This window comes from Chlorocebus sabaeus, chromosome 2, assembly GCF_047675955.1.
Source record: "Chlorocebus sabaeus isolate Y175 chromosome 2, mChlSab1.0.hap1, whole genome shotgun sequence".
Taxonomy (NCBI): Eukaryota; Metazoa; Chordata; class Mammalia; order Primates; family Cercopithecidae; genus Chlorocebus; species Chlorocebus sabaeus.
This window is the reverse complement of record NC_132905.1, coordinates 40,228,167-40,244,595: the sequence shown is the minus strand read 5'-3', so window position 1 is coordinate 40,244,595 and position 16,429 is coordinate 40,228,167. Positions and strand designations below refer to the sequence as shown.

The following is a 16,429-nucleotide window of genomic DNA, read 5'->3' as shown; positions in this document are numbered from 1 at the left end:
TTTAAGGCTACGTCCTTCAGGAAGAAATGATCCTCAATCAATGGCCACAAAGGTAGGGTAAATCTTCCTAGGTAAGTTCACCCCGTGTGTGTGAGACAGAAATAGAATGAATAATGGTGTTGGAGATGGCGGTCCCAGATGCTCTTAACAGTCAAACCATAACTCTGAGTCACAAATGTGAGTTTCAATTCTGGTCATTAGACCAGCAGAGTTTTGAGAGGCCCAGGACCATGCTCTTAGCACTTTAGGCTTGAGGAGGAATTCTGAAAAGGAGAAGGAGGTGGGGCGTGGTGGCTCATACCTGTAATCCCAGCACTTTGGGAGGCTGAGATGGGTGGATCACTTGAGGCCAAGAGTTCAAGAATGGCAAAACCTGTCTCTACTAAAAATATAAAAATTAGCCGGTTGTGGTGGTGCACGCCTGTAATCCCAGGTACTCACACACGAGTATCTCTTGAATTCTGAAGTCCCAGCTTGAGTCCTGAAGTCCCAGCTACTTGGGAGGCTGAAGTTGGAGGATAGCTTGAGCCTGGGAAGTGGAGGCTCCAGTGAGACAAGATTGCACCACTGCACTCCCACCTGAGTGACAGAGTCAGACTCTGTCTCAAAACAAACAAACAAAGCAAAAACCGGCTGGGCACAGTGGCTCATGTCTGTAATCCCAGCACTCTGGGAGGTTGAGGCAGGAGGATTGCTTGAGGCCAGGAGTTTGAGACCAGCTTGGGCAACATAGCAAGACCCCATCTCTAAAGAAAAACCAAAACTGATAGTCTGAGGGAATGGACCACATATGCTAATAATGGTTCTAACCTTTAACAAGGGACAATAGCCATAGGCCACCGGACCGTAAGCTCTGCAAGGAGAGGATCCGTATTGGACTTCTTCACCACTATGTCCATAGCACTTGGCACACAGTAGGTGCCCAATACACATTTGCTGAATGAATGAATGGGTTGGTCTTCTATGTGGTTTTCTGGACCCAGCAGCCAAATGGCTTTGTTACTAAGGGACTGAGTCTTTAGCTTTGCATCCTGGCCTCACCCTTGGGGACCAAATGGTGCCTGCTTGGTGAACAATGTCTGGAAAACAGGAGGAGTGACTGCAATATCTTCCCAATATGACATTTACTCAGCAGCAGCTGTGGTGCAAGGAACAAAAGGTTCTTGCCCTGTAGGACTGCAGCCTAAATGATAGAAAACAAAACAAGCATCTGGCAGCTTTCCTGTGTGTGGGGGTGTTGTGTGTTTGTTTCTTGTGTTAAGGAACAGAGAGGGAACAGGACACTCACTACGTTGGATTTATAACAAGAATGGGAATGATTATTTCCTTTTTTTTCTCTCTCTCTTAAACACACGGTTTCACTCTGTTGCCAAGTCTGGAGTGCAGTGGTGTGATCATAGCTCACTGCAGTCTCCAACTCCAGGGCTCAGGTGATTCTCCTGTCTTAGCTGCCTGAGTAGGTGGGACTACTAGCGCATGCCACCACACCCAGTTAATTTTTAAAATTTTTTGTACATATGAGCGGCGTGGCAGGGAGTCTCACTATGTTGCCCAGGCTGGTCTTGAACTTCTGGCCTCAAGTGATCCTCCAGCCTCGGCTTTCTTTCTTTCTTTTTAGACAGAGTTCCGCTCTTGTTGCCCAGGCTGGAGGGCAATGGCATGATCTTGGCTCACTGCAGCCTCTGCTTCCCGGGTTCAAGCGATTCTCCTGCCTCAGCCTCTCGAGTAGCTGAGCTTTAAGGCATGCGTCACTACACTCGGCTAATTTTGTATTTTTAGTAGAGACGGGTTTCCCCATGTTGGTCAGGATGGTCTCGATCTCCAGACCTCCGGTGATCCGCCCGCCTCGGCCTCCCAAAGTGCTGGGAATACAGGCGTGGCCTTTCTTTCTTTCCATTTCTTCCCCTGGGGAGAGGGGAGCACCTAGGAGGAAATGTGTTAAGACCTAAAGGCGGTTCCTTTCTGCCTGGCTGGTCTGAATTCCGCGGTTTTGGAGGCAGCCTCGGGTGTTCCCCGTTTTAATGGCAGGGGCGGTAGCCTCGTTCCCAACCCCCAGGGCGGGAGCAGCGTTGACTGGCAGTGCAGCTGTGGGGCTGGGACGCCCGGGTGTCCCGAGCCCCTGGAGAGCAGCGCGTGCGCAGTCCGCTTGACTCCGTGGCGAAGGCATCGAGAACTTTCGGGACCTTTACAGAAACAGCCGCACACCTTAGAGCAGCCTATATATATTGTATTTCGAGTTTAGCCCAAGCCAGGTCTCCCTGAACTCCCACCTCCTGCAACCTCCGCCCACCCCCAGTCCTGGGAAGCCGCCCAGTTAGAGATCACCCGCCCGAAAAGCGCCCCGCGTCCCCAAAGCCCTGCCCGCCCGCGGCCGGGAGAGGGCGCGCTCAGCAGTTGAGGCTGAGCACGCGGCAGGAGCAGGCGCTGCGGAAGAAGCGGCACTGGCAGGAGGCGCACGGGTCGCAACAGGCGGGTGCAGGCGGCTTGCAGCTGTCGCGGGTGGCCACGCAGGGCGCAGAGAGGGGGGTCCGGGGCCGCGCCACTTTCTTCATCGAAGCCTCCTTCTGCGTGGGAAACGCCGGGGCTTTATGAGCCGACCACGCCAGCCCCTCGCGTCCTCACCTGTGCCTGGGAGCTCCTCGGGCTAGGGAGGTCCCGGACCAGAGGTTTCCCCGCCCGATTGCCCACCGCCCACCGCCCCCTCCCCCAGTCTGATTCCCTCACCTCCATCCCCATCCAGACTGACCTGGCTCTTGGCTGGCCCTGGCCCTCTTCTCCCTACTTTTTGTTTTGTTTTGTTTTTTAGACAGAGTTTCACTCTGTCACCCAGGCTGGACTGCAGTGGCGCGATCTCGGCTCACTGCAACCTCCTGGGTTCAGGCGATTCTGCCACTTCAGCCTCCCAAGTAGCTGGGACCACATGTGTGCGCCACGACGCTTGGCTATTTTTATTTTCATTTTTATTTTCTATTTTTTATAGACAGGTCTCACTTACTGTCCAGGTTGGTCTCAAACCCCTGGGCACAAGGGATCTGCCTGCCTCGGCCTCTCAGAGTGCTGGGATTACATTACAGGCGTGAGCCACCGTGCCCGGTCTAAGTGGTCTCTCTTTTAACTTAAAAGGAAACATGAACTTTCTTTTGGCCTTTGAGATTTGGCCCTTGCCTGCCTCTCCAACCCGTGTTAACTTTTCTGCTCCACTGTGCACCGAGCGCGGCAGGTGAGTTCCCGGGAGCTGTCTTGGACACTGCTGTCATAGCTTGCTGCTTCTTTCCTGGGAAGGAAATAGCCGTTGGGTTTTGTACCTTCGATACAGGTAGCCAGTGGTCATATGTGGCTACTGAGTACGTGAAATGTGTTTAGTGCGACCTAGAAACTGAATTTTCAAATTTAATTTTAATTAATTTAAATGTAAAATGTAAAACTGAAGCAATATAAAAATATTTTTCCCCTTAAACACAACTTTTTAGTTAGAACTACATTTCATGCTTGTCAAAACTGAGCACTGGGATGAGATGTGCTGTACTGTAAACTATGCACCAGATTTCAAAGATTTAGCACAACGAAAATAATAAATTATTTCAGTAACTTTTAAAATTAATCACATATTGAAATGTTAACATTTTGAGTATACTGGGTTAAATAAAATATTACAATTAATTGCAGCTTTTTTTTTTTTTCTTTTTAAAAATGTGGTTGTCAACTCGGTGTGGTGGCTCATGCCTGTAATCCCAGCACTTTGGGAGACCGAAGCGAATGGATCACCTGAGGTCGGGAGTTCGGGACCAGCCTGACCGACATGGAGAAACCCATCTCTACTAAAAATACAAAAATTAGCCTGACGTGGTGGCACATGCCTGTAATCCCAGCTACTCGGGAGACTGAGGCAGGAGAATTGCTTGAACCCGGGAGGTGGAGGCTGCAATGAGCTGAGATTGTGCCATTGCACTCCAGCTTGGGCAACAAGAGCAAAACTCCGTCTCCAAAAAAAAAAAAAAAAAAAAGTGGCTATAAGCAAATTTAAAATTATTATGTAGCTCACATCACAGTTCTTTGCTTATTATTATTATTATTTTTCTTTTTTTGAGAGGGAGTCTTGCTCTGTCGCCCAGGCTGGAGTACAGTGGCGCCATCTCGGCTCACTGCAAGCTCTGCCTCCTGGGTTCACGCCATTCTCCTGCCTCAGCCTCCTGAGTAGCCTTTGTTTTTTCGAGAGCCAGTTTCATTCTTGTCACCCAGGCTGGAGTACAATGGTGCGATCTTGGCTCACCACAACCTCCACCTCCCGGGTTCAAGTGATTCTCCTGCCTCAGCCTCTCGAGTAGCTGGGATTACAGGTATGCGCCACTACGCCCGGCTAATTTTTGTATTTTTAGTAGAGACGGGGCTTCACCATGTTGGCCAGGGTGGTCTCGAACTCCTGACTTCAGGTGATCTGCCCGCCTCGGCCTCTCAAAGTGCTGGGATTACATTACAGGCGTGAGCCACTGTGCCCTGTCTAAGTGGTCTCTCTTTTAACTTAAAAGGAAACATGAACTTTCTTTTGGCCTTTGAGATTTGGCCCTTGCCTGCCTCTCCAACCCGTGTTAACTTTGCTGCCCCACTGTGCACCGAGCGCAGCAGGTGAGTTCCCAGGAGCTGTCTTGGACACTGCTGTCATAGCTTGCTGCTGCCTTTCCTGGGAAGGAAATAGCCGTTGGGTTTTGTACCTTCGATACAGGTAGCCAGTGGTCATATGTGGCTACTGAGTACGTGAAATGTGTTTAGTACGACCTAGAAACTGAATTTTCAAATTTAATTTTAATTAATTTAAATGTAAAATGTAAAACTGAAGCAATATAAAAATATTTTTCCCCTTAAACACAACTTTTTAGTTAGAACTACATTTCATGCTTGTCAAAACTGAGCACTGGGATGAGATGTGCTGTACTGTAAACTATGCACCAGATTTCAAAGATTTAGCACAACGAAAATAATAAATTATTTCAGTAACTTTTAAAATTAATCACATATTGAAATGTTAACATTTTGAGTATACTGGGTTAAATAAAATATTACAATTAATTGCAGCTGTTTTTTTTTTTCTTTTTAAAAATGTGGTTGTCAGCTCGGTGTGGTGGCTCATGCCTGTAATCCCAGCACTTTGGGAGACCGAAGCGAATGGATCACCTGAGGTCGGGAGTTCGGGACCAGCCTGACCGACATGGAGAAACCCATCTCTACTAAAAATACAAAAATTAGCCTGACGTGGTGGCACATGCCTGTAATCCCAGCTACTCGGGAGACTGAGGCAGGAGAATTGCTTGAACCCAGGAGGCGGAGGCTGCAGTGAGCTGAGATTGTGCCATTGCACTCCAGCTTGGGCAACAACAGCAAAACTCCGTCTCCAAAAAAAAAAAAAAAAAAAGTGGCTATAAGCAAATTTAAAATTATTATGTAGCTCACATCACAGTTCTTTGCTTATTATTATTATTATTTTTCTTTTTTTGAGAGGGAGTCTTGCTCTGTCGCCCAGGCTGGAGTACAGTGGCGCCATCTCGGCTCACTGCAAGCTCTGCCTCCTGGGTTCACGCCATTCTCCTGCCTCAGCCTCCTGAGTAGCCTTTGTTTTTTTGAGAGCCAGTTTCATTCTTGTCACCCAGGCTGGAGTACAATGGTGCGATCTTGGCTCACCACAACCTCCGCCTCCTGGGTTCAAGTGATTCTCCTGCCTCAGCCTCCTGAGTAGCTGGGATTACAGGTATGCGCCACTATGCCCGGCTAATTTTTGTATTTTTTGTAGAGACAGGGCTTCACCATGTTGGCCAGGGTGGTCTCGAACTCCTGACCTCAGGTGATCCGCCCGCCTTGGCCTCCCAAAGTGCTGGTATTATAGCCGTGAGCCACTGCGCCCGGCCTCACATTGTATTTCTATTGGACGCTGCTGCTCTAGGTTACTGAATTTTTCAGTCTATTTAAATACTGCTTCCTCAGAGAGGCCTTCCCAGACCACTCTTCCCTTCACTCTCATTACCGTGCTGTAATTTCTTTGCACTCTTTATCAGTTGAATTTATTTACCTATTTATTGATTTACTTGCTGTTCACCTGTTTTGTCCACAAGAATGTAAACTCCATGAGAGCAGGGATAGGATATATCTTTCTTATTCACTGCTATGTTCCCAGTGCTTAGCATATAAATATATTTGTCAGTTATATATTTTTATCTGTCAATAATCTCATCTTGCTTGTTCACTTTACAGCCAAGAAAATAGGCCTAGAGAAGAGCAGGGACTTTCAAGATCACACAGTACCAGATCCTGCCTCCTGATACCTAATCCAGTGCTCCTCGCTCTGGTTACAGTTGATATGATAAACTGAGGCACACTAAGACAGGAATAAGGTGTGCATTTCAGCAATGCCTCAGTCCAGTGTTTCCCAAAGTGGGAACCTGTGTTAACGGTGGTATGATTTTAGGTGGAACGTTAATGTTAAACGACCCTGAATTATACAATGAGAAAGCATTCTTTTTTCAATCTTTTTCAACTTGAAAGGGCTAATTTGGTGCTAACATGTCCTTAGTGCCATTCTAACACTTTCTAATCTGCCTTTTTTTTTTTTTTTTTTTTGAGATGGAGTCTTGCTCTGTCACCCAGGCTGGAGTGTAGTGGTGTCATCTCAGCTCACTGCAACCTTTACCTCCCTGGTTCCAGTGATTCTCCTGCCTTAGCCTTCTGGGCAGCTGGGATTACAGGTGTGCACCACCACGCCCGGCTGATTTTTGTATTTTTAGTAGAGACGGGGTTTCACCATGTTGGCCAGGCTGGTCTGCAACTCTTAACCTCAGGTGATCTGCCTGCCTCAGCCTACCAAAGTGCTGAGATTACAGGTGTGAGCCACCGTGCCTGGCCTAATCTGCCTTTTAACACAGAGATTTAGGCCTCAAATTTAGAGCCTTTGGTAGGCAATACCATCCATTCATCCAGAATTCACTAACAATGTTTTAACTTCCCCCCCCTTTTTTTTTTCCTTTTTTTTTTCTTCGTTTTTCTTTTTTTTTTTTTGAGATGGAATCTCGCTCTGTCGCCCAGGCTGGAGTGCAGTGGTGTGATCTTGGCTCACTACAAACTCTGCCTCCCAGGTTCAAGTGATTCTCCTGCCTCGGCCTCCTGAGTAGCTGGACTTACAGGCGCGTACCACCATGCCCAGCTAATTTTTGTATTTTTAGTGGAGATGGGATTTCACCATGTTGGTCAGACTGGTCTTAAATTCCTGACCTGAGGTGATCCACCCTCCTTGGCCTCCCAAAGTGCTGGGATTACAGGTGTGAGCCACTGTGCCTGGCCAACTTTACATATTTTTATAGTTACCTTCTATTTATGGCAAGTGATACTAGTTTTCTATCATAATTATATACAATTGACCCTTGAACAATGCAGGGGTTAGGGGCACAAACTCTTTACACACAGTCAAAAATCCTTTTTTCTTTGAGACAGGGTCTTATTCTGTTGCCCAGGCTGGAGTGCAGTGGTAAGATCACAAGTCACTTTAGCCTTGATATCCCAGGCTCAAGCGAATCTCCTGCCTCAGCCTCCTGAGCATCTGGGGCTACAGGAGCATACCACCACACCCCAGTTAATTTTTGAAATTTTTTTGTAGAAATGAGGTTCCATCATGTTGCTCAGGCTGGTCTTGAATTCCTGGACTCAACTGATCTGCCTGCCTCAGCCTCCCAAAGTGCTGGAATTACAGGTGTGAGCCACCGTGCCTGGCCTTCATAGTATTTTTGACTCCCCAAAAACTTAACTACTAATAGCCTACTGTTGGCCAGAAGAAAGCCTTACTGATAACATAAACTGTGGATTAACACATCTTTTTATGTTATATGTATTCTATACTGTACTCTTATAATTAAGTAAACTGGGCATGGTGGCTCATGCACATAATCCCAGCAGTTTAGGAGGCAGAAGCAGCAGATTGCCTGAGCTCAGGAGTTCAAGACCAGCCTGGGCAACACGGCAAAACCTCGTCTCTACTAAAAATCCAAATATCTGCCAGGCATGGGGTGCATACCCATAGTCCTAGCTGCTTGCGGAGCTGAGGCAGGAGGATCACCTGAGCCTGGGAGATTGAGGTTGCAATGAACCGAAATGGTGCCACTGCACTCCAGCCTGAGTGACAGCGTGACACCCCATCTCTTAAAAAAAAAAAAAAAAACAAGTAAGCTAGGGAAAAGAAAATATTATTAAGAAAATTATTGGCTAAGTAGAGATTGATTATAAGAAAAGAAAACATAAGGAAGTAAAAATACATTTACAGTACCATACTGTATTTATTGATACCATAAGTTTACTTCATCTGTTTACAAGATGTATTGTCTGTCTGAAATAGTAAGCAACCGAAGCTGCAGAGCTCCACCTGTGGTACCACCTACTATACAATGAGAAAGGATTCTTTTTTCAATCTTTTGCAACTTGAAAGGGCTAATTTGGTGCTAACATGTCCTTAGTGCTGTTCTAACACTTTCTAATCTGCCTTTTTGCTTGAATCAAGCAATTCAAGCAACTTTTTCTTGTAATGTCATGACTCTTCTCTGCTTCTTGGGAACACTTCCAGAATCACTAGTAGCACCTAGTATGGGCCCTTGGTACTACTCAAGGCTTACAATATTGCATTAAACAGATTGAAAAATACACGAGAACCTTGAGGGATCACATTTTACTGCAATATGTGATTTACTGGTGAGACTCCTTGTGCAGAGATGATTAGCTCACAGAGCGTTTTAAGCACGTACTCACAACACCAGAGCACGCTGCAGTGGCAACAGGAGGTAGCTTCACAATTATGATGGTAGTACAGTACGTACTACAGTTGTTTATGCAGTTATGATTTAATACTGCATCTTTACATTTAGTTATATTTCTATTTTGAATGGCATCATGTACTGTCTGTGTGTTGTATATGTTTTGGGCAATTTTAATTTTTTATAATAGATTTATGTATATTTTATGGTAGCAAGTGGTAAAATAGACTAGTATCTACATATATTTTATGCATTAATGACATACTTTTTTTCATTTTAAAAAATATTTCTAGGTAACAAGATTCACCTGTTTTTTCCTAATTGTCAGTCTTTAAAAAATTTTTTTCCAATTTAAAAAATCAGCTGGGCATGGTGGCTCACCCCTGTAATCCTAGCACTTTGGTAGGCTGAGGCAGGCAGATCACCTGAGGTCAGGAGTTTGAGACCAGCCTGGCAAACTTGGCAAAACCCTATCTCTACTAAAAATACAAAAACATTAGCTGGGCATGGTGGCATGTGCCTATAATCCCAGCTACTCGAGAGACTGAGGCATAAGAATTGCTTGAACTCGCCAGGTGAGGGTTGCAGTGAGCCAAGATCACGCTACCGAACTCTGGCCTGGGCAACAAGAGTGAAAACTGAAAACTCCATCTCAAAAAAAAAAAAAAAAAAAAGAAGGCTAGGCACAGTGGCTTACGCCTGTAATCCCAGCACTCTGGGAGGCCAAGGCGGGCAGATCACAAGGTCAGGAGATCAAGACCGTCCTGGCTAACATGGTGAAACCCCATCTCTACTAAATATATAAAAAATTATCCAGGCGTGATGGTGGGCATCTGTAGTCCCAGCTACTCAGGAGGCTGAGGCAGGAGAATGGCGTGAACCTGGGAGGCGGAGCCTACAGTGAGCCAGGATCGCGCCACCGCACTCCAGCCTGGGTGACAGAGCGAGACTCCATCTCAAAAAAAAAAAAAAGAGAAAATAAATAAAATAATCAATGTATAAGTGGACCCATGAGTTCAAACCCATGTTGTTCAAGAGTCAATTGTATTTTTTAAGTTTTAATTTTTTTTGTTGTTGTTTTGAGACAGAGTTTCACTCTTGTCACCCAGGCTGGAGTACAATGGCTCAGGCTCACTGCAACCTCAGTCTCCCGGGTACAAGCAATTCTCCTGCCTCAGCCTCCCAAGTAGCTGGGATTACAGGTGTCCACCACCACGCCTGGCTAATTTTTGTATTTTTAGTAGAGACGGGGTTTCGCCATGTTGGCCAGGCTAGTCTCAAACTCCTGACCTCAGTTGATCTGCCCATCTTGGCCTCCCAAAGCGCTGGGATTACAGGCGTGAGCCACCGCATCCGGCCTAAGTTTTAATTTTAAATAAATATGTTAAATAAATAGGTGGAACTCAGATGTGGCAAAAGTTGTAAATGTGGTTCTGAAATGACTGAGGTTTCAGAAACACCACATTCATCCAAAAGTATGAGTGATGGTGAAATTTCAGGCAGGGGCTAACTAGAAGAGGAAGCTGCTTTTCATAACCTATTTTGCTCAGTGGACTTCAGCTCCCTGGGCTTCTGTGGGTGTCTGGCTCAGAGCTGAAGCCAGGATGTCTTTAGTGGCTTTCAGTTTCTTTTGTTAATGTAGGCCTGAAAAATCTCTCATTTAGTTCCCAGCCAGAGCTTGGGGGTCCTCCTTCTGTAAGTCCAGTCTCACCCCAACAGTGAGAACTCCCAGAACTTCCCTGCCCTTACCTTAGAAGATCTCTTCTTTTCTGCTTCTTTTCTGCTGATCTGTTTGGATTTCTTATTCAGTGCTTCAAAGAGAGACAAAAGGAGGAAAGTCAGATGTTTCTGAGGACGTTGAGTTGCAGTGAAGTGAGAGGGGCAGAGGGGCTCGGGAAGTTGCCAGGTGGGGGAGAGGAGAAGCAGCGTGCTGGATGCATCACACTGTAGGACTCAAGCCAGTAGGTTCTTGTCAGCCCGGATGGTGACCTGGAGCCAGGCACTGATAGCAACGTGTCGTCTGAGGGAAGGCAAATGGGATGTCCAAGCAGGCACTGGGATCTGCCTGTGGTGCTCTTGTGGGGCCTGGTCCCTCGACCTAGGTGAGCTTGGGCCACTCAGAGTCACCCCAGGTGCCTCTTCCTTCATCTCCATTGTGGCAGGTGCAGGAACATTGTGATACTCAGAAAATGGACTCCCGTCTTGCACACAGATGCACCTGTGTTTCCTATTTTCCATTCCTCAGAGCTTTGGAGCCAGGAGGACCTGATTTGAATCCTGACTGTGCCAATATAATGACTATGTGGCTGTGGGTAACTTACTTATCTTCCATGAGACTCAGTTTTTTCATCTGCACAAAAGATTCCATAATATCTACCTTGCAGTATTGTCTTGAGGATAAATGAAGTCTGCTTATAAAGTGAAAAGTCTGTTACACTGAAGAGAAATAAATGTTGATGTTCCTCCACTTCCCTGTCTGATATGTGTAGAATATCCTCTTTTCTTTCTTTTTCTTCTTCTTTTTTTTTTTTTTCTTTTGAGACAGAATCTCACTCTGTCGCCCAGGCTGGAGTGCAGTGGTGCAATCTCAGCTCACTATAACCTCTGTCTCCTGAGTTCAAGTGATTCTCCTGCCTCAGCCTCCCAAGTAGCTTGGATTATAGGTGTGCACCACCACGCCTGGCTAATTTTTGTATTTTTAGTAGAGATGGGGTTTTGCCATGTTGGCCAGGCTGGTTTCAAACTCTTGACCTCAAGTGATCTGCCCACCTCGGCCTCCCAAAGTGCTGGGATTATAGGTGTGAACTACTGTGACTGGCCGATTATTTATTTATTTATTAAAAAATTTCTTTTTTGAGACAGGGTCTCTCTGTCACCCAGGCTGGAGTGCAATGGTGTGATCACAGCTCACTACAGTCTCAACCTCCTGAGCTCAAGCAATCCTCCTGCCTCAGCCTCCCAAATAGCTGGAACCATAGGCATACACCACCATTCCCGGCTAGTCTTTGTTTGCTTGTTTTTGAGACAGGGTCTCACTCTGTCACCCAGGCTGGAGTGCAGTGGCACAATCATGGCTCACAATCATTGTAGGCTCAGACTCCTGGGCTCAAGTGATTCTCCTGCCTCAGCCTCCCAAGTAGCTAGGACTACAAGCGCATGCCACCATGCCTGGTTAATTTTTGTATTTTTAGTAGAGATGGGGTTTCACGCTGTTGACCAGGCTGGTCTTGAACACCTGAGCTCAAGAGATCTGCCCACCTTAGCCTACCAAAGTGCTGGGATTACAGGTACATGCCACCATGCCTTGCTAGTTTTAAAATTTTTCCGTAGAGACAGGGTCTCTGTATATCACTCAGTCTGGTCTTGAACTCCTAGGCTCAAACAATCCTCAGCTTCCCAAAGTGCTGGGATTACAGGCATGAGCCACCTCACCCAGCCTCAAATATCCTCTTTTCCTAGCAAAAGGCAAGGTAGTAAGGGATATTAGTTTTGAGCTTAGGTTCTGGAGTTAAGCATCTGATTTTGAATTCTGGCTTTGCCAGTTAAAAACTGTGTGATCCATGCTAGTACTTAACTCTCCTAAGCCTGAAGTTCCTCAACTGTGAAATACAAATAAAGACCATACTTGCCTCACAGTGCCTACCACACAGTATGCCTATGATTATTATCAGGTGAAGTCAAACCAGATCTCCAATGCCCCTCATATTTTCCCCTGAGTCATCATTCCCAACTCTGACATGACAGGACTGGTCCATCCTAGTCTTGCATATGTTCTGGAGCATTTCCTGAAGTTTGTTACTGTTGACAGGAGTTCTGTGATTCATTAAGTTTCAGAAATGCCACATTAAACAAAGTTTAGCAAGTGTCTTCACTTCAGGCCTTTCAGAGGCTCTACCATATGCTAAGCTGCATATTAGATTGGTAGCATGCAGGGCTTTCCCAAACCAAATGAGTCAAGGGACACTATTCTCCCAGGATTATTTCGTGGAACGAGCAAGAAGGAGCTGTCCATGGCGGTGGATCCTGGTAGCACCCTGGGAAGCATGCTTGATTTCCTGCAGCCCCTCTCCTGGGCCAGAGCCCAGAGGCTAGGTGACTTACCCACAATAGAGACAGAAGGGAAGTCCAGTAGGTTCACAGAGGAGTTGCTTCTCAGGCTTCTGTCATCTCGGAGCTTCTCCTCAGGTGGCAGGTGGCTGTACGCAGTGAAGAAGCAGAGGAAGACCAGCAGGGTGGCCAGGAGTAGGCGGGTGACATCCATCCCAGGAGGCCTGAGTGGGACAGAGAAGGTGGTCAGATGGGTGGGTCAGGGTAATGGTAAGAGGCCTTCCTGCTTGCTTTGTGCTTCTTTGGGCTGGTGTTGTGACTCTGTTAGGCAAGTGTCCTGGTGGAGTCAGAGGGTTAGCAAGGCCTAGGATGGGGAAGGGGAATTGATGAGGGAAGAAGAGAGAAGAGAGATGGGAAGAGGAAGAAAGACTAGGAACAGAAGGAGATTGGAGCAAAGATAAAAGGAATGCATTGCACTGGTCTCTGCTGTCCAGAGGGTGGTGTGTTGGCTGCTTCTGGTTTTTTTAATGTCTGTGGCCCCAGGAGACCCTAGGCCTGGGCAGAGTTGTTGAAGGGCCCCCAGTAGGGCCTCACAGTAGCAGAGGTTTTATTAAGGTGCACAGAATAAGGCTAATAAATTAAGAATCAGTGAGAAAGATGCAGAGGTAAGTGGCTCCTTCAGACAAGCATATATGTTGGCTCATACCCTAGATTCCCAAACCCAGAGAGAACGAATGCAGGTATAGCTTGTGGCAGGAAGATGGACCTGTCAACATAGGCCACCTGGATTTATGTATTTATTTATTTGCTAGCTGGATTTTTTTTTTTTTTTTTTAAGACGGAGTCTCACTCTTGTTACCCAGGCTGGAGTGCAGTGGCACAGTCTCAGCTCACTACAACCTCCACCTCCCAGGTACAAGCAATTCTCCTACCTCAGCCTCCTGAGTAGCTAGGGCTACAGGCACCCACCACTAAGCCAGGCTAATTTTTGTATTTTTTGGTAGAGACGGGGTTTTACCACGTTGGCCAGGCTAAGCATTTTATATTTTCTAACTCTTTTTATTTTTTTTGAGACAGAGTCTTGCTCTGTCAGCCAGACTAGAGTGCAGTGGCACGATCTTGGCCCACTGCAACCTCTGCCTCCCAGGTTCAAGCGATTCTTCTTCCTCAGCCTCTGGAGTAGCTGGGATTACAGGTGCCCACCACCACACCTGGCTAATTTTTATATTTTTAGTAGAGATGGGGTTTCACCATGTTGGCCAGGCTGGTCTCAAACTCCTGGCCTGAAGTGATCTGCCAGCCACTGCCACTGCACCTGGCCTATATTTTCTAACTCAAGCTCGTATAGTTTTTTTTCTGTTGTCATTGTTTGTTTTGAGACAGAGTCTCACCCTGTCACCCAGGCTGGAGTGCAGTGGCACGATCTTGGGCCACTGCAGCCTCAACCTCCCACGTTCAAGCCATCCTCCCACCTCATCTTCCTGAGTAGCTGGCACTACAGGCATGTGCCCACATGCCTGGCTAATTAATTTTTTTTTTTTTTTTTTTTTTGTAGAGATGAGGGCTCACTCTATTACCCAAGTTGGCCTTGAACTCCTGGGCTCAAGTGATCCTCCCACCTCAGCCTCTCAAAGTGAGCCACCACTTGGCCATATTTGTTCATTTGTGTGTATATATTTTATATATATATGGCATCCCCCTTCTAGGATATTAACTCCTCAGTGACAGGGGCTCTCCACCATCCTTTCCAGCTTTATATTTTCTCACAGGAAGCAATGAATTCTGACCAAACTTGGCTACTTCCTGGTCCCCGTATGATGCTTGTCCTTTCCCACCGATTGCAATGCTTAGCTTGCTATACAAACATTTATTTACTTATCATTTGTCAATGGTCATCAAAGCCCTTAGTGACTACGGTACTCATTTGCTCTTCTCACATTTCATATGGCATTTATCCAGTCTGGGAAGTAAGAACAGTTTTAACATTTTAAAATGATGCTATTAAAAAAAAAAAAGAATATCCAACGGAGACCCTATATGGTCCACAAAGCATAAAATATTTACTATCTGGCCTTTTACAGAAAAAGTTTGCCAACCCCATCTAGATTGTAAGAATCACGACAGATTGGAACAAGAACATCATGTTTGCTCCATCAATATCTATTAACCAATGGACCACTTAACTATTTCTTTTCTTTTTTAAGATGGAATCTCACTCTGTTGCCCAGCCTGGAGTGCAGTGGTGTGATCTTGGCTCACTGAAACCTCCGCCTCCTGGATTCAAGTAGTTCTTCTGCTTCAGCCTCCCAAGTAGCTGGGACTACAGGTGCCCACCACCACGCCCAGCTAATTTTTGTATTTTTTGTAGAGTCAAGGTTTCACCATGTTGGCCAAGCTGGTCTCAAGCTCCTGACCTCAAGTGATCCGCCTGCCTTGGCCTCCCAAAGTGCTGGGGTTACAGGTGTGAGCCACTGCACCCAGTCCAACTATTTCTTCAGGTAAAGATATTGATGACGTTTATTAAAAGGCTAATGTGCCGATAATATTTCTCATTAATTTATCAGATTTCAGATTTGTTTTAGTACAGGACTGGGTCCTAGTGAGACAAGAGCTAGGACTGGTAAGCTTGGATTGTGGATGCAGAGGAAAAATCTACATCATGAATAGTTATCATAATATTTTGAAACATGATTATACTATGCTGTCTAGAATTCATAAAGATTCAATACAGTAACATTTGGAATATAAATATGAAATATTTGTAAACTAGATAATATTTTAGTTACATAAAATTAAATATATATTTAAAATTTTTATTCTGTATCATTGACCTCTTCCAAAAACAATATTGTATTTAATTTTTAGCTTCTGATTGTTGCTAAAAAGACAATTTTTCAAATAACAGCATCTAGCTTTAATGGGTATTTATTAGGAAGGCAAATCAGAAATAAATTCAACCCGGCTGGGCCAGTGGCTCACGCCTGTAATCCCAGCACTTTGGGAGGCCGCAGCAAATGGATCACTTGAGGTCAGGAGTTTGAGACCAGCCTGGCCAACATGACGAAACCCTGTTTCTACTAAAAATACAAAAATTAGCTAGGCGGTGGCCTCCTGAGTAGGTAGGTGCCTATAAGTCTACCTACTCAGGAGGCTGAGGCAGAAGAATTGCCTGAACCCAGGGCTAGGAGGTTGCAGTGAGCTGAGATCATGCCACTTCACTCCAGCCTGGGTGAAAGAAACTGTCTCCAAAAAAAAAAAAAAAAAGGAAGAAAGAAAGAAAGAAAAATTCAACTTTAAAAAACAAGGAAAGTAAAGGATGAAGATGTGGTAGAATGTGGTGGGGAGAAGCTCTGATTAACAAAAGGCTCTTAGCCGGGAGTGGTGGCACAAGACTGTGGTCCCAGCTACTCGGGTGGCTGAGGTGGGAGAATCACCTGACCCCAGGAAGTTGAGGCTACAGTGAGCCATGATTGTGCCATTGCACTCCAGCCTGGGCGACAGAGTGATACTCTGTCTCAAAAACAAGAACAAATAAGCTCGATTAAGGCAAGTTACAAGAGGCATGTTATTAATTGGGAGGTGGGATGTGCAGTTATTTTATG

General features: G+C 45.9%; 1 protein-coding gene across 1 annotated transcript in view; it reads right to left on the bottom strand.

The window, feature by feature from the left end:
* Nucleotides 1-1,888: 1,888 nt before the first annotated feature.
* The window catches only part of ASIP (agouti signaling protein), an 89,681-nt gene continuing 75,140 nt past the window's right edge, over nt 1,889-16,429 (bottom strand). The window contains exons 2-4 of the mRNA XM_008021289.3: nt 12,882-13,051; nt 10,530-10,591; nt 1,889-2,564 (exon numbers count right to left, since the gene is read on the bottom strand). Coding sequence (XP_008019480.1) covers nt 2,388-2,564; nt 10,530-10,591; nt 12,882-13,041 — 399 coding nt within the window. The 5' untranslated portion in view covers nt 13,042-13,051 and the 3' untranslated portion in view covers nt 1,889-2,387. The remainder of the gene's footprint in view (nt 2,565-10,529; nt 10,592-12,881; nt 13,052-16,429) is intronic.